The sequence below is a fragment of the Ammodytes marinus genome, assembly GCF_949987685.1.
Source record: "Ammodytes marinus genome assembly, chromosome: 1".
Classification (NCBI taxonomy): Eukaryota; Metazoa; Chordata; class Actinopteri; order Uranoscopiformes; family Ammodytidae; genus Ammodytes; species Ammodytes marinus.
Genome location: NC_137230.1, coordinates 8,032,759 through 8,059,636, shown reverse-complemented (window position 1 = coordinate 8,059,636; position 26,878 = coordinate 8,032,759). Strand labels below are relative to the sequence as shown.

Genomic DNA, 26,878 nt, shown 5'->3' with positions numbered 1-26,878 from the left:
TAAAAGTCAGACAAATGATTGTCTTCCCAAAAAGTGCAACACACGATTCAACTTCAGGAGTTCCATTTAACACCTTTTGAGGCTTTCACTTGTTTCAGTGCCTGCAACCTGTTGCTACCTGTTCTGTTTGTAATTTTTTTCTTTCCCTTTTTTTTGCAGACCCTGCACATTTACTGCTCCCACACCGTCTCGGCCAGCCATTCTTCCAGTGACACCCAGCACGGATTAAATCATGGTAAGTGCTTATCTTCTGACATCTGTGGATGTGTTCCTCCAGCTGGCAGGATTCCACGGTTGTGAACAGAGGCTTTGAACAAAGTGAGATGTAGTTTGTGTGATGGGTTCAGTTATTGGACCAGATATTCCTTAAAATGGTCTTGAATGAAACTATTTGGAATATTGCTCACTCATTGACAGACGTGTTGACATATGTCACAGCCTAATTTGGTTTAAAAACACTTTATTAATGTCTTCATAATGTGCTGACGCTGCTGCAATGAGGGCAGTGCATGCTCAGGGATTCCCTCTTGGCTGTTTTGATCTGTAGAAACCAAGGAAACGCGTTGATATGAATGACATTAACTTGATTTACTGAGGGAAGAAGGGGGGGATGTGGATGTCTTCTTGTGAAGAAAGCATCCCTGAATCTCCAAGCAGCCCCACCTCAGAAGGGTTTAAGTGCCAAACAACTTTACCATGAATTGACTGCTTTATAGAGATGTTGAGCAATTCAATAATTATATAGTCAAATGGTAATCTGCATGAAATCAGAACATCGTATACATGTTCAGCGTCTAGTCCTGAACTGTTGACCCATATCTGACATGTATTGAATTATGATGTTGGCGTTGTTACGGCTTCTTTTAAAAGCCATCTGTGATCCATATGAAGTGCTGTGCTCTGAGCAGCAGCAGCTGAGCATAAGGCATTTCAATGTTTTTTTCCCCCCTATTTCCAGCTTTGAAAGTTACCTGTGTAGATGTTGGTGTGGATGTTTCGTTGGAATGATTATGGAAAGTTTAGTTGATGTAAGTGCTTTAGAAGTTGAGATTTTGAAAATAACTAATGTTGATATAATGGCTGTTACAGATGGCTGTATAGGAGAGATATGCAGATGCAAACAGATCATCATGTACTCTGTGCTTGAAATAGTATGCTCAATAAGGCTGTCTCGCCTTATCAAAGGTGGAGTCAACGATTCTGAAGAACGCTTGTTGTCGAAATCACATTTTGTCAAAACCTATGAATATCTACTCATGATCCGCTACCTGTCTGTACTGTGTGTGCACGCTGAAAAAATCTAGTGTTAATACACAGCCTAGGCTCTGTAAACAGGCATGTTGCTAGCAACAGTTGGCCCCTTTTGTTTACATACCAGTTTACAGAGCCTAGGCTAAGTATTATCACTGGATTTTTGCACAGTACGGACAGGTAGGCCTAGAGGATCGTGAATGCAGTTTTCTAAGATTTTGAGAAGAAGTGACTTTAACAACAAGCATTCTCCAGAATCGCTACCTTTTAAGAAGGATATAACTCACAAAGTAACTCTTGGGAGTGGAGGGATCTGAGTCTTTTAATGTTGGCACTTTCATGCATCTTCCCCTCCATCCATCCATCCATCCCTCCTTCTCCCTCTCTCTCTTCAGACTATGTGTTTGTGACTCCGGTGGAGGTGGACTCTGAGGGAGCATACCTGACCCACGATGTGTCGGGGCCAGGGCATCGCAGGCGGAGGTCCCTCTCTCCTTCTCCCTCTCTACACTACCATCTGTGGGCCTTCGGTCAGGACATGCACCTGGACCTGCTGCCCTCCTCTGTGGTGGGCCCGGGCTTCACCGTGCAGACGCTGGGCTCCGACGGCATCGCCACGCTAATGGACGACTCTGGGTTTCATAACTGCCTGTATCAGGGATTTATACGTAACCTGTCGGCCTCCTCCGCAGCCATATCCACGTGCTCTGGACTGGTAGGTGTCTGTCTGTCTGTCTGTCTGTCTGTCTGTCTGTCTGTCTGTCTGTCAGTAACTTCTTGGTTTCTTCTTGAGGCTATGCAAGCTTTTTTTTTGTTCCATGCAAAACAACTCTACATGTCTTAAAGCTATAGTGTGTAACTTGTCACCCCCCCCCCCCCCCCACCCCCCCCACGTGAGTAGTTCTGAGTAATTACAACTGTGGGTGCATCTACATGAGGTAAGCCTTCGGTGATTGCTCTTGGACTTCATACCTTCTTCTGTAGGCCTACATCCAGGTCTTAGCAGAAGAATCGACAACTGAAACATTTTTTGGGTGCTTATTGGGATTTTTCTGAGCTCCTGCGCTAGTGTCTGGAGGGGGTGGCACCAGATCAAAATCAACTTTGTTTCAACTTGTTTGGTGATGGCTTGAATGTAACCAACACTTATTTGTATAAAACAGCGACCCACCATAGCTTTAAGTTTGACTTTGAATTGACAAATGAGGATTGCATGGTTTAATTTGAGAAGATGCACCATCCCTTTGGTCGATGAAACATTTCTAAACTAGTTAAAATAATCTAAAACATGCTAGTGAGTTCTAAAAGTTTGTCATCCTCTGAAAATGTTAAGGGACATTTTGTTACTGAAAGGCACTCCACCCCTACCTCCAGGCTTCTAGCTTCCAAAAGCCTTCTGTCCTCTAATGACCCACGTGTTTTTGAAGCATCATTGTGTGCGCAATTCAGACCACCTTGGTAATATTATCATGCAACTGTCACTATGACATCATTGCCCATGAGTGTTAGCATCATTGTTCTAGTGCTTTGTCAGGCACGTCTTTGGACACTGGAAGGAGTGGAAGGAAGAGAATGAACGGATTAAAGCAAAGAGAGGAGAGAAAATGTCACAGTGCTGGTGGTACGGCACATGACGAGAGACATAATTCAGTTTTACTGTTTATTGTAGTGCCAGCACTTATGACAAACACACGCACAATGTAGTGATCAGAGAGGACAGTCTTTGGGAAGACACGATCGACCTTTCCTCGTTTATATGTCTAGTCTCCTCGCTTTAAAATCAATTTCATAATGGAATTCCTGCGGGGAATAACTTTGTTAGCTCTAAGTGTATAGTGACATAGTGAACAGTCTGGCTGCCCGCACGCCAGCACTTATTGTATGATTGTCTTCGAGTGGAAGTCTGGCTCTGTTGCCTCCCAGAAAAAGCGTGTCTTCATCACATTTTCCATGTCATTGCCCTTGAGTATGTATCCAGGTTAAGTTATGGTCACTGTTATTTCCAGTTTTCCGCTGGCCCCCGTGTGGACTGGTGCACTGTATAAATGAATATTAGAACGAGTGGCTCAACATTCGGCTGAATTCAATTCTTCCAGGCATTGAGAAGAGAAGATCATGATCAGCTTTGGGCCTGTGTCTCTATTATGGAGCTCAAGTTAGGATGTTCTTTATCCAGAAGATCTTATGTCCGTAAAGATAAAATGGAATGATAACATGAGACAAAAACAAAACGTTGAAACCAGCTGCTGTATAAAAGGGAAAACAAGAAAATAAAAGGAACATTTAGACTCTCCATATTAGGTTTGCACATAGGAATGCTATCTAAAACAAATAAGGGTTGCCTAGCTTTCTGGCTGGACTAAAAGTGATAAAAAAAAACCTACTAACACCTACTGAGCTAACTAATTAACATTTAGCAGATTGTTTGTAAAAATTCTTCTCCCCTGCCTCCTCCAGTCTCTAGGCAAACCAAGCTAAACTGTCGCGACTCCTGCTCCGTACTTAGCATACAGACCGATATTGATGTTCTCTCTTGTGTTATAAATTTGGGCTTTGGATAAAGACTCCTGATTGATTTCTGTGAACTTTTCACATTCGAGCTACGGCTATTTTCCCTTAAACCACAAGGAATTCCTAGAGCCTCTGCTTACATTTGTGGTTTTTTGGAGGGACCTGGAGTCCCTCTGGCCCACGAGCACACACAAGCATTCCTTGACACGTCCAACACCAGCCTGGGCCTGATGGACACACTACCCCTCCATGAAAGTCATACCTCCATTTATCATCCCTCTCTCACCTCCTCCTTCTGCGCTGGCCCTGCTCTTTTGCCCTCGGTTTGCCCCCTGCCTCTAGCCTACATCTCCTGTTTTCAGCAATTAAAGCCAGGCTGAGGTTTGAGTTGGCAAACTGGCTGGCACTGCTAATCTACGCATTGTCCCTTTCATTAGACTAGCTCCCTCCAGCTCACAATTATGCACCACTGACCCCGTTCTCTTAAGAGCGCTGCAAGAACACAATTGTGATTGCACTTAAAGGGCCCGGGACGAACACTCTGATCTATTTTTTACTCTCTTTCTCAAGCTTTTTTCCTCTTTTCCCTCTCTCTCTCGAGTGCGACCTCAGGGCCACCTTTGGATATTCACATGGACTTTTAAATTTACTTAAAAAAAAAATCTCTTGGAGATTAGCAACATATGATGTTCACTACTACTCACTTTAGGTACCGGTTCATTTTCTGCAGGTGGTTTTCCATTGCATGAAAGTAGCCTACCCATGATAGCACTGCCCCTGTGTATCTATAAGCGGCCAACGTAAGCAGCCAATTATAACAACTAATGTGTTTCTACTCAGTCTTCAATCAGTTCTTTTTTTGCATATTTTATTTTTGGATGAAGTAACGTTGGGTCCTTTACCACTCAGTGAAACGTGCCATGTAGGCTGGCAGTGTATTATTTTTTCCTTCAAACATGTAACTTAATCAACATGCTTGTGTGCAGCGCTGTCTCGTCGAAAAGAGTTGCTGGTAGACTTTCATTTCGGGTGGCCCAAGCTCAGGCCCGATTTTCTTGTCAGCCACCAATGTGTGGAACAGCTGGACCTCGTAAAGCGGCCTCGGTGTGGTTGTCCGCAAAAGTAGAAAAAAAAATCAACAACAACAGATAGACAGCAAGCTCTGGTACTGCGTACGCAACAGTAGCTTGGCTATGTGTTGTATTGGATAGAGGGCCGTCCACTGAGGACACTCTGACCAATCAGTGGTTGTTTCACGTCACCGTTTAGATCCTGACAGAGTAGGGACCAAAAAGTAGGTACCAAGTATCAGGGACCAGGTACTTTTTTGTGGTGGAAAACCAAAAAAGAGAGTAGAATAGAGTGAAGAGATGGTACCATGTATTGGAAGAGCACCAATAGTTAGACAATCAAATGTAGACGAATAAAGGGAGAAAGAAAGCACATCAAAAGGACATTTTGGTCCTACTTTCCCCACTTGTCTCTTTCTCTAAGTGTGTCAGTCTGTGTGTGCGTGGCTGGACTGATGCAAGGCTTAGAACAACGGAAATCAGTTGACCCATGCTTTCCATCTAGGCTTCTACCCAGAACATTTGGATTAGGTACAAACGAGTAAAGATCCATCCATGCCCGCTCGATGCAATGAGGGGCTGGATTTTAAAACAATGCTGAAGACGGAAATTCAGAAAAACTCAAGAGACGGGATGACAAACTATAGATGAAAGAATGAATGAGAAGTGAGCTGGGCTGGGCTTGGAGGTTGGGGAGGGAAAGTGTTGTGCAAGAATAATATGAATTCACGTGTCTAGGGGTGGAGGCTCCCGGGGTAGGGCTGCATGGCCTTTTCTTTATAGAGAGTTGGAAAAAGATGGACTCTGTTTATGTCAAAGGGCTTTGGAGAAGAAATTGGCTGAGAGCAAGAGAGGGGAGTGAGAAAAGAAAGAAAAAGAGCTTCCTCGTACTTCATGTCATTGTCTCCTTTCACCGGAGCCGATGAAAGAAGAGAGAAGGGAAAAGAAAGTGTCTGAAATGGCTTCTGTGGACTTGACCCTGCATGCTTGTTAATAGCAGCAAAAGGTGTCAGCACCAGCTCCTGGGCCAAACCAAGGGAAGGCAATTTTCTTTATACATTCAACCCGGGCCCAGGCCAAGCAGATGGGACTTGGATTCAGCTGTTCAAATAAAGAGCAGGGTGAGATGGTATTAAGAGCAGGGCAGGATGGATGGATGGAGGGATGGAGGGATGGATGGATGACCGGCAAAGAGAGATTTTCTACGCTTAATCCTCATTTAATTGAACATGGTGTTATTTGTTGGTTTTTAATCAGGCTCTCCGTGTCCTCAGCAACACGGCTTGTGTCTCTCACTCAAATCAAGTTGTCTGTCCTCTTTTAGCATGGGAGATGAAAGGAGGTCGCTTCACATGTAATGCTGTCTGATTTGTTAGAGGAGTGGAGTGGGTTGGGGTCTTCTGTCTTTCTTCTTTCGAGTGTTTCTCATCTAAGGCTGCTTTGCTCGTTGACCCCAATCCTCTCTACTCGTTTGTATGGGGGGTGGGGGATATGGGGGGGGGGGGGGCGGGCTCTCTCACAGGTTCATACTATGTGGTGCAAGTTGAGAGCTGCTCGCCACTCGTGTGAAAATAGAAAAGTGATTTACTGTGCACCTCTGTCTTTCCAGCCCCCTTTCCCAGGACAAGATTCTTCTCTTGAGGGGCATTCTTCTTTGTAGTGCAGATCTGAGACCTGCACTGCCTGGCCTGGGCTGAACGAATGAACACATTAATGGCAAAGTACAGTGGACTGGCACATAAACAAACAAGTAAAATAGTCTAAAAATATACCATGGGTTTTGCATTGATCTATGGCTTCACAATTCTGAGAATTATTTTGGTTATCTAAACATATACGGAATTTTGTTTATGATAGGTCATTTCTATAATTGGCTAAGTGGGTGAGCTTCAAGTAATATACTTTCTGTAGGATATTTGAAGTTGCCCAATAAGACAGATTTAAATAACACCTTAGGTCCCTGACTCGTGACTCTGCAGTTTTCATTACTGAAAGCGTTGAGCGTGGGATAAGTCCCCATGCCTTTACCACGACCTTTCCCAAGCCCCATGCTGGCGAGGTCAGAGAGACAAGATAGGCTCTATCAAAACTCAGCATGCAGGTTTCAGACTGACACCATGTGCAGTGTCACTTAATGGCTTCAGTGCATGGTATCCAGTTTAAATCAAATGTAGATGAAAAGTGAACTAAAACAAATTCCACTGATTAGCAGAAGTAGCTGGTTAAAGGCCTACTTTTTTTACCCTATATTTCTCTTTCTGTGATGTCACGAGAAAGAGAAATATAGGGTTAAAAAAACACTCTTTCTGCCTTTTCTCAGGCAAGGATGAACCGATTTTAATTTTGTTTGCACATTTATACTACATAGGATCTCAGAATTCAATACACCTTCATATTCAAACCGGTGAAGTAGGCCTTTAACTTATTGGGTTTCCCACAGTGCCTGACACTTTTTGAAAATATTATCACCATTTTTTTTTAATAATTTTTTTTTAACATCATCACGGTGCATAGGGATTATTGTGATATACAGCTAGATTTGACTCAGCAGGAAATTGTCCAATATATCACAATGTGTGTTTGAACTAATGCTGGGCTTACACTAGAGGACTTTTAAAATACTTTGAAAAGACTGAAGACTGAAACCCTCTTACATCTAAAGACAATCAACTCACACCTGAAGACAACTAGCCATAAGTTTTCAGTCACAGAGTGAGATTTTGAAAAGACAGGGGGTCTCATATTGCAAGACTACAACTAGATTCCTTTTGAGATTAATATTATTTCCGCAAACGCGATAGTGATTATTTAATTTAAAAAAAGTTAATTCAATATTCCGAGCGGGGGACTTCCTTTAGTTATTTGACCATCTTTATTTGCTGATCTCGTCCCCCAATAACTTTAACTCCTAACCCTGTATTTGACGGTAAAGTGTTAAGGTTGCGCGGCTGTCAACCTGGTTTTCCAGCCGAGGCTTCAAAGAAAAAGTGTCCGAAATAAGTGCCTACACAGGCGGACACAGGTCGCGACTAATGCCGCTCCTCCTGCGTCGTGCTTGGTGCATGCGAGAGTGTGACAGTGTTTACGTCATTTCGCTTGAGCCAACCCCTATAAGACTAACGATAATATCAAATATGTTTGATAATGTCGGAACGTCAAGACGGGAAGAAGACTGGCTGAAATCGGGTCGGAAGACCACCATACACCAAAAGACTGAGATTACGTGCACGCGCCACAACTCCAGCACGACTTCTTCGATTTCAGTCCGACAATGGAAGATTGTCTGCGACTGTCAAATCGCGTGAAAAGTCGTGTATTGTAAGCCCAGCATTAGTCGTATAGCGGGCCAACTTCGGAACGCAAAATATGAATATGTATATTTACTGTAGTTAATCCGTGTGAGCTATCTGATTATGCAAACACTTTGTAAATATTAAACTAGGGTGGGAAATGAACTTGCCCAGGGCATTTTGGATCATGGCTAGGGCATTTTGCTCAAATGTTGGGAAATAGTTCTATCAGGGTACCACCAAGGTTCTCCAAATCAAATATAAGACTTTTTATGAAACTTAGAATGGAATTTGATGCCAACCAAACTCCTATACTAGTTTAAAGTATATAATGAAGTATGTTGATAGACCAATATTCAAAAATGAATTTCTAGTTTAGATTTAGATTATTATATCATACATTTTTGTTTACCCTCGTTTGGTTTCATTTAGGCTACAGAGTCTGCTTTGGATGCGCGCTTGGGAGTTTGCGCCTAATGACCCAAGAAAACCCCCGGTCGGCTGTCACAGTTTATAGCTTTATATGTCTGTTTGCGCGCCCATGTGTGAGAGAGAAAACTGTGGAGAAAGTGTCAACACACACCTTCTCCTTTCCTCTCTCCTTCATCTTCTTCAGACAGCTCAGATCAAACCTGTCTAATGGCCGTCGTTGACACGGTGCCGGCTGTTGTGGCAACCACCAGTGACCTATACGACCTTTGTCTGTGTCTCCACAAGGTAAAGTGGCTCCCTGTGGTGTGAAAAGGGCTTTTTGCTCTTTTCCCGGGCCTGGTTATTGATGCTGGATGTGCTGTATTATATCCTCTGGAGACCTTTAGTACACAGCACAATGTGAATATAAGAGAGGGTTGAGCTCCATTAACTTGTTGGGGGAAAATGTGACTTCCTCTCTTTTGAAAACAGTTGCTGGCATAAAAAGGCTTCTAAATTCTTTTTTGGTATAATTTTGAAAAAAAAAATGAATATGTTTTTCAGGGAATAGCTGATGATTTTAAACTCCAAACCTGCTTCATGGGATTTTGAAATGACATTTAAAAAAACAACTGAAAAAAGTGTCCGTAAACTACATCTGGAAAATCATTTTTTTCATTCTTTTCTGGCCAGCAGGCATACATTTAAACACTCGCTTGCTCTGTTTGAATATTTAACATGTGTGTGGATGCTGTAATCCCATTAGACTCCTCAAGGAGCGGAGACAATATATGATTACTCATCCGTAGGGGCTGGGAACGGAGACGGCATATGATGATGATGATGATGTGTGCGTGTATGTCAGTATGGTGCTCCAGTCCAAATCCCTCAGGCGTTTGCAAGAGTCAAAATGACACTTGAATGACCGATTTCCAGGCCAGGGCTCGGCCCATTTGTACCTGTCTGTTTTACTGTAAAAGGGCAACAAATTGGAACTCCTCTTACAGTGTGCCTCTCTCTGGCTTGGCCATAATTCAGCAGCAGGGCAGGGCAGCAGCGCTGGCTTCTACAAAGGGGAGAGTGGCCCGGAGCCGTTCCCTGGTGGTCTGGTGGCTGACAGTGATGTAGTGCCCACTGTTAAGATGCCAGCAGGAGAGGGGGGACAGCCTCTCAGCATGGGTGTGGGATGCTGTGTGTGTGTGTGTGTGTGTGTGTGTGTGTGTGTGTGTGTGTGAAAGAGAGAGGAAAAACAGAGAGTATACAAGCGTGTGTGTGTGTGTGTGTGTGTGTGTGTGTGTGTGTGTGTGTGTGTGTGTACGTCCTCTTCTCGTCTGTGCAAGGTCTCTCTCACACAAGACTAATGGCCGGTGTTGAAGTCTTCAAGTGGATGCTGCAGCTTCTACAAACAGAGCCCATACATCAAATCTGGTCTACTATTGTCACCACCGCACTGCATTCATGGCTGCTGTGGTTAAACAGTCCAGGCTTAAAGTAAAGCTGGTACTGCCATGGGTTGACAGGGAGTACCAAGCGAGTTTTTTTTTTATTCAATGTACTTTTGTGTCTTTTTATGGAGTTTTTGTTGGCTGAAATTTGGCAGTTGAAAATTGGTGTTTTAAATCAAATAGAGTGGTGTATAGTGTTGAAGACCGAGTGCTCTCAGCCCTCATTATCACATTATAGTTGTATCAACATAGTGTACGGTTCAGTTACCGGTTCCTTTAAAGGATAACACATGTTGACTCATTGGAAACAGCAGCGAACATGCTTTCCTGCTTTGGTTTAAAAGCAGGTATGAACATTTGTAGGGATGTCCCCGACTCTGAATGTCAAATTGGCTCTGCATGTTCAAAACAGAGGTTCGACTATTCACAACCTTACTTCAGCTCTATGTTACTTTGCAACGTCGCTGATAAACAACCTAAGCGAAAACTTTGATTTAAACAGTGTTGTTATTTTTTTATTCACTTGTGGACATCTAAGCCTAGCAATCTTGGCACGACATCCATTTGTTTTGGTCTGGTAGAAACTGTGATGCTAGATCTGTACAAGGCAACATGGCTTTACTACAACAATAGTACGCCGAGTTGAGGAGAATCATACATTTTGCACACACATATGAATCCGTATTGTTTTTTTTTTGCTTTTGCCATTTCCAGTTTCATTTTGCCGCTTGCTCAAGAAGATGATCAATTTCCATACTCGCAATATTCTTCTATGGTGTTTGATTTGATACATTCGCCACAAACTGGAATGGCATGATTGCGTAAACGTTTTGCTTTTATCCTGTTTTATAAGTGACCCAAAAATATGAAAAATCCGACTGCTCGACTTGAAAAATCGAAATCAACTGAGGGGGTTTTCCGGCTTATGATTCCAATCACCAGCTTTCAGGGGGCATCCCTAAACACTTGTGTCTGTCTTGTAAGCCAAGGGATTGTTCATTGTGGAATATTGTCTTAATATTCTCTTTTCCGAATGTAAATAGTCCAAGCTTTGTCAGTTCTGCAATTCTGTGAACAATGAGAAGCGAAATTAGTGACTGCATGAATGCATGCCTTTGGATACACCCTTTCATCATCTAGGGATATGATAACCTACAGTATAAATAGTTTTCCTTTTTCCACAATTGAATCTTTTACTTCCTTTAAATAAACCTCATTCAGTTCATTCATCTCCTCTGGGTGTGAGGGGTGTGAGGGGCGTGCCAGGCAGATCACTGAAGATAACTCACTTCCCATCTCTGTAACTTCCACCTTTCCAGCCCCAGGTGCTATAGTGGGCAAATGGGAAAAGCTACTATCACTTAAATGACACTTACTCAGTTAAGAACTTTCTAAGTTAATTTGAATTAGACTTTCACTTAATTTGCATCACAGCAGCCTTGTGTGTTTAAAAAAGTGTTACAGCTCTGTACTTTAACCTAGTTAAAGGGCAATTAACAGCACTTTGAAAGGAGGACATTTCCATTTGTATGGGCCGGTGTGGGAGTAGTCCTCCTGTTCCCTGCCGTGTCTACACGGGGAGAACGAGTGCGACCGTGCCCAAAGGCTCCAAATGACAAAAGAATCATTCAACGCCATCACTTTCTCTCTCTGTGTGTGCCCACCTCTGCTGCTGTGTTACCCAGACTTGCTCAAAGGGTGTCAATAGGTTGTCCAAAGACAATTAGTCTGCAGAAACAAGGATTCTAAATTCCCTAGGGCTATTGACACAGTGTGATCATAAGGCTAGTTGTCAAAATAACTTTTTGTCAAAATTAGGGAATGTCTCCTCGCGAACTGCTACCTGTCCTTTTTGTGTGTTTGCGCTGAAAATAAAAGTTATGTTCATACACAGCCTAGGCTCTTATAAGCAGGCATGTTGCTAGCTGGGGGGCCCCTTTTGTTATATCCTTTGTTTACATACCCGTTTACAGAGACTAAGCTGTGTATTAACAGCAGATTTGCATGCACACAATACAGACTTATGTATGATTATTCACTGATTTCGACAACAAGCGTTCTCAAGACTCCACCTTTTAATCGTCCAGACATGAAGAGGGATATCTAGACTTTCACCAGTGGAGTGGTTGCAAACTGTGTGGCTGAGGGTCCACCTCTCCTGATGGTTACAGCATTTCTGTGAACGCTACTGTGTGCTCTGCTAAATGCCAAGTCATTTTCAAGTCAAATTTCCAACCCATTGCCGTGCCCTGTCATTGCTCGCTCGGCTTGACTTGTCTGCCGTTACCGCCGTCTTTTGATCCCCGATCCAAAACAAACCGTCTCCTCGCCCACCCATTCCATTTCATTTCATTTCATATTCCATTTTTAAAAGGGAACATCATTTGCTTGAGGAAACTGTAATTACTCAGTATGTGATTTCTGTTGAATAAGTTAGATGCCTGGGGGGGCCCTCTCTCTCTCTCTCTCTCTCTCTCTCCCTCACCACACACTGTGTTCACGTGACTCTCTCTCTCTCTCTTTCTCTCCCTCTCTCTCTCTCTCTCTCTCGGGCTGAGCTGGAGTGCAGATGTGCTTTAGAGCTGGGTAATCACCAGCTTGGGGCTTCTCGCCGCTCGGCACTAGTCTTTAACAGCATGTAAGCACTTACTCATTTGCCTTTATAATATCATGGTAGGAAAACCTTAAAAGAGGCTATGGTTCCAACAGAGACAAGCTTTAAGATGCCGCCGCCCCACACTGACATACACTGTTGTGCTGCCAAAGACACAGGGCTGTTAGTCAGAGTGGCTTTTTTTTATTGACCCAAGGACATTTTCTTAAGGGCGTTTTTTTAACCCCAGTTTAGGAATATAGTGCCAATAGTGCAAATTGGAAATGACCTGGTTCAACCTGTAATCTTGACTCTGTGAATAAGTGTGTGTGTGAGAGTGAGGGAAAATGTGTGAGTCAGTATGTAAACGTGGGGAGGACATATAAGTGGTGTTTAGCGTTTTTGAGTGTCTGGTGTCCCTTTAATCTTAGCCAAGTGTTAATGTGATGATAACTAGAGGTCTAATGTATCAATGCTACAGCTGGCATTTCTTTCTCTGGTGTCTGTAAAGCCCTGTGAAACTCTATACAGCTCATCTACCTTTTTTCATCCCCCCCTCATCAAACGGAGAGGCCAGCACCTGAGCATTTTCACTAAATGACACGGTGCGAAATGAGTGACAAAACAAGAATTTGACACTGGGGAATATTGTTGTAAATCTATGATGCACGTTGATGCTTCATATTTCGAAACATGCCTGCAAAAAAATCTCAATTCAAGCAAAATGTGACATCTGACATTTTTTTTCCTGCACCTGTTCCAACTTACTATATGAGCCAAATGAACATTAATGCAACACTTGACGTGCACTTGTACTATGTTACCCAGCCATGGCTGCTTTCATTTAAATTCTCCTCACTTGAATGTTCTCGCATTGTCTCATATACTTTGCGATATGAGCGATGGTCAGAAGTGCTAATACTAAAAACAAGAGTGTCTCGTTCCATTTTCTTACAGACACTGAAATCTCCCAAGAGTAAACCCCAAGTAGCACAAGTTGTTCAATCAGAATTCTTGCAGTTCCCATCCATGTTATAGCTTCGTTACTGCCCGGCGCATAAACAGTTTCACTTGTGAGTATAGGCTTCATCAGCTGTAGCTACAGCGGGCGGCCGTGTGCGTACTATCTGTAGTCCCTCAGCGCGGAACCATAAATCCCCTTTAACAGCGCTCGTAAATGGTTGAAATGTGGTGTTGATCCATTGATGCAGGTTCTCCTTAGAGCTAGCCAGTGGGGCTATGTTTTACTTTGGTCGGGTCTAGAAGGCAGGTGAATGTTATGTTTTATTAGTTGTTCTTTCTTTGGTATTCGCTAAAGCACACAGTACATGCTGACAGAATAAAATGTAATCCGTACATGCACGCACGCAAACGCACGCACGCGCACACACTCAGCAGATGGAATAGATTTCCTGTCATTTTCATCATGGACACTTCCATCTGCGAACAGCTGGGAAGGAAAGTGAGAGAGCGGGCAGATGTGACACAGCAAAAGAGAGAGAGAGAGAGGGATAGGCAATGAAATGAATTACGATTGTCATAGTGTTACTGTTGGAATGCAGCAGGTTGGCTGTTAGTCATTAATTGCACCACCTTTGCATTAAGGCAAATAAGATGATATGTACTGTGAAAATATTGTAACCTCACATTACGGTTACGGTAGCTTTTTGGGTATGTCAGAGAAGTGAACATTTTCTAAGGTATATTCTGTTAAAACTTAATAATCAAACTGTCCTCATAAGAAAATCCCATTCCTTGAACACTGTTTGAAGATGGAAAGACCGTAAAAGTAACTGTTTCACTGTTGTAGTCCACAGCAGCAGGGCCCACAGTTTGGTTTACAAACATATTCTAGTGTTACGTTTGGTTCCAGGTGCCTCAAAATAATTATAATTAGGTTTTATTTATGATGATGACATAATCATTACATTCTAAGAATTACATGTAGAGGGAAATATATGTTTTGTAAACTCACTCCAGGCTTTGCAAATGTCAACAAATCCCCCAACCCGGAAACTGCATAGTGTACCTTTTAATACAAAGAGCTTGTTTTATGTTATCCTTATAAGGTCTTATATCAATACAATGTTCCAAAGGTGTTAGATGAGAAGGGGGGAAAAGTTATAAAATTAAGTCCCACTTCTGCTGAATAATTATGTTGACATTGTCTGATGAATTTAGCTGTCAAATCAAAGGTAAAAAGAACAGAATATATCGGAACAGTGTTTCATCTCTGAAAGAGGAATATTTAATAATGATGTGTGTGTGTTTTTAATGTGTCAGCTCTGTCGCCAAATACCAGACAGAGAAGACAGATGAAACGGTGTGCAAATGAGAGGCGACAGCGGTGTGCGCTGATGGGAGACACCTCCTTTGACCTTCTCATGCTCTGTTATGAATTCCTGTCTATTTTGGGAGGCTGCAGTTTTTTACTAAGGACCTATGCTCACTCTCTTACTATCTGTCTTTCTCTCTCTCTCTCTCTCTCTCTCTCTCTCTCTCTCTCTCACTTAATTCAAGTCTTTGATTTGATATATTTTATCCATACGGGGAAATTTCTTTACTTTCCACCGCGGTCTCCCAGGTTTAGCCTCTCCGTGCAATGCCCCTGGAACAGGTAGCAGTGAAGTATATGGAGCCCAGGCTTGTATCTTTGGCAGGTATTGATGTGCTGGAGGTTTCAAACCTTTGACACGGCAGAGCAAAACTCCCCTTACCGCCCGGACCATGTGAGACCTTCCAATACAGTCAAAATAATGAAGTCTGACAGTCAACTTCCTGTAAAAAAAAAACTTCTCCATCGCGGCCATGGAAGATTGAGGGATGATTTATGGACGGATGAAAGATGTGCTGGCAGCTGGACAGTTTACAGAGAGATGGAAGGGTGGATGGATGGAGGATAGAAGGATGGAAGGATGGATGGATGAATGGAGCTGGATGGGGCTGAGGACGGGCAGGCTGCCATGGATCCAGGCCCTGTTTTGACAACAAGATCCCCGCCATGGCTTCCCCCTTTTGTCCAGCCTCTGTTTATTTTGCCACCTGCTAGTCCGGGGGGAATGGGGTCAGCTCAACAGGAGCACGGGCCTGTCACAGATGCACACGCACACGCACACACACACACACACACACACACACACACACACACACACACACACACACACACACACACACACACACACACACACACACACACACACGTCTGCACTGACATAAGATCACACACACCCCGCACTTCACTAGGTTGCTGGGGAAACAGATGACACACATGCAAATACACATAGGTCAGAGGTCACTGGGTCAATGAGTTTAGGCGATGTGTATGTTTTCAATACATTCGGCAAGAGTATGCTCTTGAGGATGTGTGTGTGTGTGTGTGTGTGTGTGTGTGTGTGTGTGTGTGTGTGTGTGTGTGTGTGTGTGTGTGTGTGTGTGTGTGTGTGTGTGTGTGTGTGTGTGTGTGTGTGTGTGTGTGTGTGTGTGTGTGTGTGTGTGCGTGCATGTCTGATTGCACAGCTATTTGGTGTGGATGTGGTGGCCGGTGGAGTGCATTAGGTAGTACTCTCTGGTCAGACGGAATGTTTAAGGTTCAGCAGCTCAGTCAGTCAGTTCAGAGGGCAGCTGAGGCCAGCCGGCTGAAATGGAAAGAAAAAAACGCTGGCTATGACAACACGTCAAAGGCCTGTTCATTTATTTTATACTTTATCTATGGACAAAACATATGTACAAAGGCAGAATTTTGTCAAATAATGAATCAGTTTTTTTTTTGTTGCAGCAACAGCTTTAAGTCCACTTCGATTTTGACACGGAAAGAAAATGCCGAAAAAAGGACGTAGAAGTACATGCATGTCCACTGAATTATCTACTATTTTAAAGTATTAAATACATTGTGTGATAAGTGTGAGTGAATATATAAAGAGGTGAATGAGTAAAAGCCCTTTATCAAATTTTGATTAAAACCCCAGATAAACTTTCACAAGAGTAAAAATTGTGCGGTCAGAAATGAGTCTAAAACATTATTGCCCTCTGTTTCAACTGTACTATCGATCCAGTAATACACCTTATCTGACTGTTTCAAAATGGAATTAAAAATATTGAAAAAGAACAAATACACGACACGCTTTCTTTTGAGAAGAAACAGCATGCAGTGCACTGTGTTCATATGTGACATTAGAAACATTAATACAATTGAATTGAATATGTCAAGTGCTTCAATGTTGTCTGATTCAAGCAAATTGTGTCATGAACCAAAAGCCCTAACCTGGGTTTAAGTCATTCTGGTTGGACACATGATATATTAGAGTTTGTTGAAAGCAATTACAAAACAAATCTCTCCATTAAATTGGTCATTTCACGCTTCTCTGTCGTCCAACTAACCAAGACATCTCCTCCCCTAAACAGCTGTATGCTCTGGCACTGTGCACATCTGCCTAATGTTGGGACACGGTTAGGTAGTGAGTGTACTCTAAGTGGGGCTGATTTGGGGGGGGGGAACTGTGTTTGTTAGCCCTCCGGTTAGAGTGCAACGGATTGCTGCTTTCACTCAGTCAAGCCCAGGTCGTGAAGACTGAACAAGCTGTGTGCTATCAAATACCATTGTAGAGGTGTTGTTTTGTACTGTGTGTGTGTGTGTGATGTGGAAGCACATTCCTACCTGTAAACAGGCCTGTTTAGCATGTGATGACAGTTATGCTGCTTCTCCAATCCAAGAATTCAAGAAGTCAAGAAGACACCTCTGTATGTCTAAGTGCAAGAGAAGTTACAGCCACCTGTCAAACTGATTAAATACGCAAGGGAGGATCGTACATACTAAAACACAGATTGAACACAAACATCACATCTGTGGGACATTTCCCAAATACATATCTAGCTATATTTTTAACTATGTATGTACGATACATGCTTAAATTCTATGGTCAGTAGTCTGTCATTGGTGTTAAAGCTATAGTGCCTAACTTTTTTCACAAGTGTCACCCCCCCGACAATGTCGCAGGAGCTCAGAGAAATCCTTAAAAGTGCCCAAGAAATGTTTCAGTTGTTGATTCTAGTGCTAAGAAAAAACTTACGACGTACAGCAAAAGGTACACAATCCATGCGTGATCACCGAATGCTTACCGACAGTGTTGTTGTAATTACTCAAAAGTCCTAACAGGGGCAACAGAAGTTATGCACTATTATAGCTGCACATATTTAGCACTAACTATTGTCATCATGACAAATTACCTATATGGACCGTTTTTTGTGAGTAATCTACAGTATATCTTTGACCTATTGTCCGTGCCTTCTATCTGTATGTCTTCCAGTCTGGATTGATCCGTGTGTCTCATGAAGAGTACATGATCGCTCCGCTGCCCCGACATCTGGCTGAGCGACACAACTACAGCGCCCCCTCTGGCCACCACCCGCATGTTGTCTACAAGCGCTCAGCGGAACACGTGGTCCACAGAGGATCAAACAGTCCGCCTAACAACACTTCTTCAACACCTGTCAGCCACCCCTACCTACAGCATCATCATCACCACCATGACTACCAGCACGGCAAGCTGCAGAGGCAACACTTCTGCGGACGCCGCAAGCAATGTATGTAAGGGAACCTTATATTCCTTTCTACCTCACCGTTTTACTCATGCATTTATATTGAAACGAGAGAAGTTACTGTATATTATGGAACTGTCAATGTATTCACTAGCCTTCATAAACAATTTTACATACCGGCAGGTTGTGTTGTAAGTCACATGCTTGACCTGTGATATAAAGAAAAGACCAGCGTTTTAATTTGACTTTCATGTTTGGACAAGGCTTCAATCTATTGTTTCGTTGTGACACATCATTCAACCATCTCTATTTCAAACAATTATATTCAGATTATATTGTACCAGGGTAGAACAAGCCACTGAACAATAAACATTAGCCCAACCCTAAGACAGTGTTCTGTAATATAAAGCATCGTCACATCAGAAAAAATATCAGCATGCCCTAAGCAGATGCCGTTTCTACTACATATTCATTTTGAGTGTCAATGACTCTATGAACTATTTTCCAGTACGCTGCATTCATTGTAGTAGGCCCACATCAGCCTGATTAGGCTACTATTAGTTCACAGTAGTTTTTTTTTCTTCCCTTCCAGTGGGGAGAGGTGGGAAGCGGCGTGGGGAGTGAATTTCCTGTCCTTTCAACACCAGAGCCCGTTGCCCTTATCACCCGGCACGAGCCCGGAAAAATACAGTCTGTTCATTTGACCCTCACTGCCAAGTCTCTCTCTCTCCCTCTCTGTCTCTCTCTCTCTGCCTCTCTCTCTCTCTCCTCCCTTCCGTCCTTCCCTCATTCGCCCTCCTAGACACTCCCCGGCCTCCCGCTGATGATCCCTTCGTCATGCCCGATGAGTTTGCCCAACCCGAGGCCCAGGGGTCGGGCAGGGCAAAGAGATCGCCCATCAACTCCAACAGAGTGGGGGGTCTGAACGTGGAGACACTGGTGGTGGCAGACAGGAAGATGCTGGAGAAACACGGCAGGGACAACGTCACCACCTACGTCCTCACCGTCATGAATATGGTGAGAAGGGTTCGGGAGGAGGAGGAGGAGGAGGAGGAGGATTGCTCTATATCTCCCATCTGTTTGTCATTTATCTATACTCTCCACAGACCACTACGGCCTGCAAGGTGTGTCGAGCTAGCCCTACCTCTAGGGAGAAGACTTTTCTCATTGTCCTCATCCCTACGATCTATTTTCTGCATTCCGAATTAGGCTTGTCCCAATTGACTTTTGCTATTCTACCTGTAACCCAGCCCTGATAACAGAAGTGCATACAATGCTGCTCAAGGCTGAATATTAATTAGCATTTCTCTTAGGACATAGGATAATCCTTACTCAAACGGCGTTCTACTCTTTTTGCAGGTTTCCAGTCTTTTCAAAGACGGCACCATTGGCTCAGACATCAACATTGTGGTGGTTAGCTTGTTGCTACTGGATCAGGAGCCTGTGAGTGTGGATTCCAGAGTCTGACCACAAATCCCAATCCATAAAATGTGTCCTTTTTTCTTTTTTTTTGCACTTGGGTCTCGATTAATCACTTGTCGTTTGCAGCTGGGCTTGACCATCAATCACCATGCCGACCAGTCCCTCAACAGCTTCTGTCAGTGGCAATCAAGTCTGGTGGGGAAAGGAGGTAAACGGCACGACCATGCTGTTCTGCTCACAGGACTGGATATATGTTCCTGGAAGAATGAGCCTTGTGACACCCTGGGTAAGACTGGGGCTCGGATAATGTTAAAAAAAAAGCCAAACTTCTTATTTTTGAGCCAAGTGGGAAGACGTAGTTGATAGTATGGAAGGCAATGGCAAAGGTGTGGCATGTGTGAGCTGTCTCAGTGGGGACTGCCGATGAAAACTTAGCTTTTTAGCTAACTCGCATTTTTTACCTCTAAATAATGTTAATTAATGTAGGCTACACTGTCCCTTTTTAAAATAAATACTTTTGAATCAGTGACAACACCACTTTCTTGACAAAGATGTTGAGATGAAGCAGAAGAGAGTATAAATGCAGAACTGCACTCATTTTTCACACTTTCACCAAAAAGCCAGATTTTGCTGATTGTATTCAAACGCTGTCAAACACCAATACATAGCATGTGTGTTTTTTATGACTTTCTTGGAAAGTGTCAGAGTAGGTGCAGACAGGAAACGTGGATTGAAATAGGGTGTTTGACACGCAACAATGGGCCTTGGCCAGAACTGCAAACAGCACCTTGATTAACAGTCACTTTGGGGCAGAGAGCTCATTAAATCCTATCCTGCCGTGGTTATCTGTGTGCAGAACAACACATCTGTGAAACACCTGTTTCTCTGGATGAGTAGGATGAAAAATCCGAAACTAAGCAACACATTTTGAGCAAGAAAACATGCTCCACCATGTCCAAATCGGTGCGTGTTTACGAGTGTGTATTTTTGGAAAATCTTATGTTGCTTATGGCTTGGAGTAACAAAGGGCGGCTGGAACAACATCAACGAAGCCGGCTAATCGCGGCTAATATCTTAATCATATTGCTTTCACACCACTAATTGTTAGTAATCTCGGTGCAGCACTTAATCTTATTTACTGCAGTTGGCAAAACAGGGGAAATATCACTCGCCATTAGAATCATTCATTAGCTGCATGAACATACTATGTCTATTCCAATAAAATAAGGCATCGATCGAGACAAAATACAACACACAACTGAGTTGAGACGGAGGTGGATAGGTATTGTCTTTGACTGTAATAACACCACCACAGCTCTCTGTGTGACCCACTTCTTTGGCCAGACATTGTTATGGCTGAACATCTGGTTCTTTAAGTCCTAGGCTCATTCATCAACCACATATAGATGTTTCTACTGTACATGTTTTGGGGTCCTTGGGGAGAAGCCGAGGCCAGAAAATAAGAAAAAAAGACGAAATATTTTCATCGGCTTGTCAGTTACAGTAAATCCCACCTCTTCGAACACTTATCTGTTTCCTCATGCTGTCAGGTCCACCGTCAGCAGTAGTCGACTACACTGATTGGCCGTCACAGTTTAGTAGAGGGCTCGTGAGGTTGCAATCCACAACTGGTATAAAATCCCCCTCCATGCGTAAAAGTATGCAATATGCAAATATTACAGACTTTTATTGCCGGCCAAGTCTGTCAGAGGTTTAAACATAAATAATGTGCTCGGTTGCACCGCAGACAAAGAGACATTAGGATTTTATTGCTGCAGATTGTGAGGTTCAATTCTGCGTTTTATGCTGTCAGTATATCATAGTTACAGATGTAGTCAGTGATTCTGGACAACGCTTGTTGTCAAAATCACTTTTTGTCAAAACTCAGCAAATATCTCCTTACGATACGCTACCTGTCCGTACTGTGTGTGCACTGAAAAAAAAATCTAGTGTTAATGAACAGCTTAGGCTTTGTAAACTGGTATGTTACTAGCAACGGCCGGGCCCCTCTGTTTGCATATCCCTTGTGTACTTGCCAGTTTACAGATATGGGCTGTATAAGATCACTGGATTCATTTTCAGTGAACACACAGTACGGACACGTAGCAGATTTTGAGGAGATATTCACAGATTTTGACAAAAAGCGATTTTGACAACAAGCATTCTCAAGATTGGCTGACTCCACCTTTTTAAATACCATGTATCCTGCTCTCCCTACACCTTATCTCTCTACCTATTCCTTTGCCTATGCAGGTTTTGCCCCGATTAGTGGAATGTGCAGCAAGTACAGGAGTTGCACTATCAACGAGGACACAGGACTGGGCTTGGCTTTCACCATCGCACACGAGTCTGGACACAAGTATGTTTCCAATGCACCACCACGACAAACCTAATTACTCGCACAGTTTGTCTTACGCCACACCACTTTGTGTATTGCACATCTGGAGAGCTGATTTCACGGTCAAAGTTGACAGCAGATGAAAACCGTGTCACACTTATTGGTCATTTTAAGAGCAGCGCAAGAGACCAGCAGACACATTATTGGCTCTGTGCTGGGAGTGGATGTAATTAATCTATATTAAATAAAATAAATGTGGTCTGATTTAGAGAAACAAATACCCTGAAATGCGAGCGTTACGTAAGAGCACTACTTCATCCACCCCTGACACTTTATGAGAGAATAATGGAATCTGCCTCCTGCCGTGTGCTCTTGTGTTTGTGTTTACACCGCGCTGCTTGGTAGCATGTGGACCTCCTGAGCATTTCACATTTTTTACGATCATTTTGTTATTCATTCCAAGCCATTAGATTTTATATAAAACACCAGGTGTATGTTTGTACTGTTTCAGTTGAGGAAATTGATTATGTAGTCCAAAGAATAAAATCTATTTTTTTTTGTAAACTTTTGTAGTTAGTTAAGTTAGTGAACCTTGAGCTGCATTGCTGAAAACGAGCAAGTTAATGCAATCAGATGGGACAGCTGGTCCTACGGGTTAGTTTGATTAAAATAGCTTTAAAACAAAGAACATTTAAACTATTTTAAATGTCTGGGACACACAAAGAGCTAAGTGTATGGGACACACAAAGAGTGCAACAAATGGAACAAGGCCTAACTTGAGATAGAGCTGACAAGCCTATTAATGCTGTTGGACACATCAATCGAGTGCAACTAATGTTAGTTGAATAAAATAGATCAAACTATTGTAGTGTCTGGGACACACCTACTTGAAACATTGAATATTGTGTCAACTGGTATTTAATTGCCAACTCTCATCTACACTGAGATTTGCTGAAAGAGACTTAAGTCCGAATGTAGGCTAATCTTTAATCTTTATGTATTTTCTTTGTTTTTACTATTTCTTAAATGCAATTTCTAACGTCTAATCTTGATGTTTTTATGCCCCTGTAAAGCACTTTAATGGCATTGTGTCTGAATGGTGCTATATAAATAAACTTGCCTTACCTTACCCAAGTGAACCAATATAGGAAAAAAAAACTCAGAAAGGCAATAGTGACAGAGTATTGGTCTAGGAGGAAAAGATATAAATGTATCCAAACAATTTGAGAGTTCTGCAAAAGGCAACCTTCTAAAATATCTGCAAAAGCTGCGAGGAAAGCGATAATTCAAGTAAAGGCCAAACCAAACATTACATAGGGATTTGCAGACCTCACTTGCTGCATCTGGGACACATACTTTTACAATAAGAAGAAACACAATCATCATGTCCTTCATATGATGGTTGCTATGAAGATACATCTCTTCTCAAAAGCTATCCATCTCAAATGTGTTAGAGAGCACCTGAAGGAACATTCTGTGGACAGACAAATCAATGGTTGTTCACAACCAAAACCACCATGTTTGGCTAAGAGTCAGCACTGCATACCACCAAAAGAACCAAATCCCAATTGTGAAGCATGGTGGTGGAAAAGGTTATTTTCTTACCTCTGGGCCTGGAAAACTCAGCACAGTCCAAAGAATTATGAATTCTGCGGAACATTGTTAAATCCTGGAACATAACCTCAAGCCGTCAGCTGTGAAGTTAAGGCTTGGCCTGAAAATAGGCCGTGCAACATGGTAATGATCCGAAGCATTCCAGCAGAACAACCAAGGGATGGGTGAGAAGAGAAGAAGATTAGTGTTTTGAACTGGGCCCCAGTCAAAGTCCGGACCTGAATCTAATTTAAGATTCTGTGGCATAGCCTAAAGCGGGCACTTCATGCCAAACAGCCATCAAACCTCACTTGGTTGACTGGGTTCTGCCAGGAGGAGTGGGCAACACTCCCCCAAAGCAGATGTGACAGACTGACAGACAACGTTGGGTTTAGGTTATTGCTGTGGAAAAGGCTCTATCCCCTATTAATATAACGGTTTCACATATTTTTTAACCCAAGACATCTGAGTTTTCAATAAATTCAACTAATCTTTTCCATTATAAAGACTCAGGAGACACATTTATTGCTGTGATTTCATTACTTGGAATATCTGTATTTTACATTGAATAAAGTAATTTTAGAATATTTTACAAAAATACTGACTATAAGAAAACTGACTAGAATGGACAGACTTACGAGCAGTCTTGCATCAGCACCCATGTGAATTTATTTTAGGACAAAGGTAGTATTTTATTATATTGCGTAGCTTCAAATGTGAGTGAACAATGGCATGAGCTCGAGAACTGTCTTGTTCCTTCTCTTAAAAGCCTCACTCTTAGGCATTAAGAACTTACACTCCATGTCAATCAATGCCTATGCTATGCGTAATCTTAATCTTAGTTACCTGTTTCTTTTCATTTTTTTTTTCTCTACAGTTTTGGGATGATCCATGATGGCGAGGGGAATCCTTGCCGCAAAACAGAGGGCAACATAATGTCTCCCACTCTAGCTGGAAACAACGGGGTCTTCTCCTGGTCCACCTGTAGTAGACAGTACCTCAGCCGCTTCCTTGGGTAGGTCTCAACGCCTACATACAAGAGCACACACACACACACACACACTGTTTCATTTGACAGCCATTTTACTGATGCACTTTATTTTGTGACTGACACCGGTGGTTTGATGTGTTCACCAGAACAGCCCAGGCATCCTGTCTGGTGGATGAGCCCAGGCAGATCGGACAGTACAAGTATCCGGAGCAGCTACCCGGGCAACTGTATGACGCAGACACGCAGTGCAAGTGGCAATTTGGCTCCAAGGCCAAGCTGTGCAGCCTTGATTTTGTCAAGGTAAGACATTCACTTTATACAATTGAAGCATGTTTTAAAGCTGCTACAAATAGTTAGATAGATATATATATATATAGATATATATATATAGATAGATAGATAGATAGATAGATAGATAGATAGATAGATAGATAGATAGATAGATAGATAGATAGATAGATAGTTGCCCTGCATATACATACACACACCTCAATTATTACACAGGGGAATACAATGATCTGAAAATAACAAACTAATACAACACCAAACAACAATAAATTCACGCTCCTGATAAAGGAGTAGCGTTAACCAACAGCCTTGGTTGCCAACCAGGGCGTGGTTGTTCGGGATGCTATTGGGATTTCCCCTTTAAGAAAGTCCTGGACAAAAATGCAGCTTGAAAATGTTCTACGCACCAACAAAGACGTCACAGACTAAAGAAAGAAGGCAAAGCCCATAGCGGTTAAATAGCCTTGGTTTTCCATGGACCCTTACAGTCCTTAAGAAATGCCTTTGCCTCACCCCGGATCACTGGATGGGGCTCCAGTAATGAGACAGAGCACCCATATCATATAGGGGGCTGCAATGGTCTGCTTTACAGCGCTAATGATGCATCGCTTATTTGGCACTTTATTAATTAGCATGATCTTTTACCAAACAACCTGGAACCCCCCCACATTTGACCCTCCATTAAAAAAGCATTCCACCATTTGAATGGGAGTCCCAAGCCTATACCCCCTGTTGTCCCCCTAAAGCCTTGTAGTCTTGGTACAGGCCTTTATGTAAGGTGCATTCAGTGATCTGGATTCACATGTAAATGCAGTTGTAAAATAGGGGGATTTTCCTCTACACGGCTGTAATTGCTGGGAAATCGACATTGCCAAATCTCACATACGTAGGCTATATGGCGAATTAGCACACATGACATCGCCTTGGCCATTCATGACTTCTTTAAATCGCTGCTTTTTTTTCTCCCTAACAGAAGATCAAATGCTTAAAATCTGCATTTCTTCGAGCTGTGTGCGAGACAGTGGGTGGTAAATGAACCTACACGCTGATTAGCAGTGGATTTGGGGGCTTTGCCTTTCACACTTTCCCCCCCTGTATTTTTTTGTCCCTGATGGGCTTTTGTAAAATGATTTGCTGCATGCCGGTGTGGCTGTCAACCACCTGCTCGGCATCAGAAAAGTGGATCAGCATGTGGACAAAGAGTCAAACACACGCACACGCACACACACACACACACACACACACACACACACACACACACACACACACACACACACACACACACACACACACACACACACACACACACACACACACGCCCAGCAGAGATGTTCTATGTATGGTTTCTCTCTCGTTGCCAGTTGCAGTCGGGCGGGTTGCCAGATTCCGCAGCCCTGTCTTTCGACCCCGGCTTTCCCCCTCTGTGCTCACTCGCTCGCTCTGTCTCTGGCATTGTTGGGTCAGATGACACATACAATTATAGCCCGTTTCATTAAAGAAGAACAGTGATTAGATTTGACACCCAGGCTTTGTGGAGAAGCTTATCCCCAGGTTAACAGGGACGTGCGGGGCTGAGTGACCAGCGTGATGGTGGTCCTCCTGGCAAGAAGCAGGTGCTGCTGAAGAGGCAGTCTCTACTATATGAATAATAAAACTGGTGATGCTTAAAAAACAACATACAAAATATGATAATTGTGTGTGTGTGTGTTTGACTTTTTAAAACAGGACATCTGCAAGTCCCTGTGGTGTCATCGCACAGGTCACCGGTGTGAGACCAAGTTCATGCCGGCCGCTGAAGGCACCAACTGTGGACCTGACATGGTGAGGAGATGTCTTCTAGTTCTTGTGAAGGTTCACAGCAGTAGGCCGGTTTAGGAATGAAACATTTGAATGGTTCCTATTTCTTACAGCAGGTATATTTGCTGCTTTTCAGATACATTTTCAACTCCCATGCATATAACCAGATTTATAACCATATAACATCAAAACTACTTTTTTTGCTCTGTTGAGATAAACTGTTGGGATATTAACCACCGCCTGTCTGGACATATGACTGCTAATTTCCTGCTGTATATCAAACATTGTTGTATAGTGACATAATGGTGTTTCAAGATCACAGTCATTACTTCAGTGAGTACAA

The 26,878-nt window shown here is 42.8% G+C and overlaps 1 protein-coding gene across 1 annotated transcript in view; it reads left to right on the top strand.

Annotated features, from left to right (window-relative positions):
* The window catches only part of adamts18 (ADAM metallopeptidase with thrombospondin type 1 motif, 18), a gene marked incomplete at both ends in the record, with an annotated part of 64,930 nt that overhangs the window by 248 nt on the left and 37,804 nt on the right, over positions 1-26,878 (top strand). The window contains 10 exons of the mRNA XM_080032379.1: positions 160-235; positions 1,647-1,966; positions 17,875-18,151; positions 18,909-19,123; positions 19,466-19,549; positions 19,655-19,814; positions 21,782-21,887; positions 24,337-24,474; positions 24,597-24,750; positions 26,464-26,559. Coding sequence (XP_079888505.1) covers positions 160-235; positions 1,647-1,966; positions 17,875-18,151; positions 18,909-19,123; positions 19,466-19,549; positions 19,655-19,814; positions 21,782-21,887; positions 24,337-24,474; positions 24,597-24,750; positions 26,464-26,559 — 1,626 coding nt within the window. The remainder of the gene's footprint in view (positions 1-159; positions 236-1,646; positions 1,967-17,874; positions 18,152-18,908; positions 19,124-19,465; positions 19,550-19,654; positions 19,815-21,781; positions 21,888-24,336; positions 24,475-24,596; positions 24,751-26,463; positions 26,560-26,878) is intronic.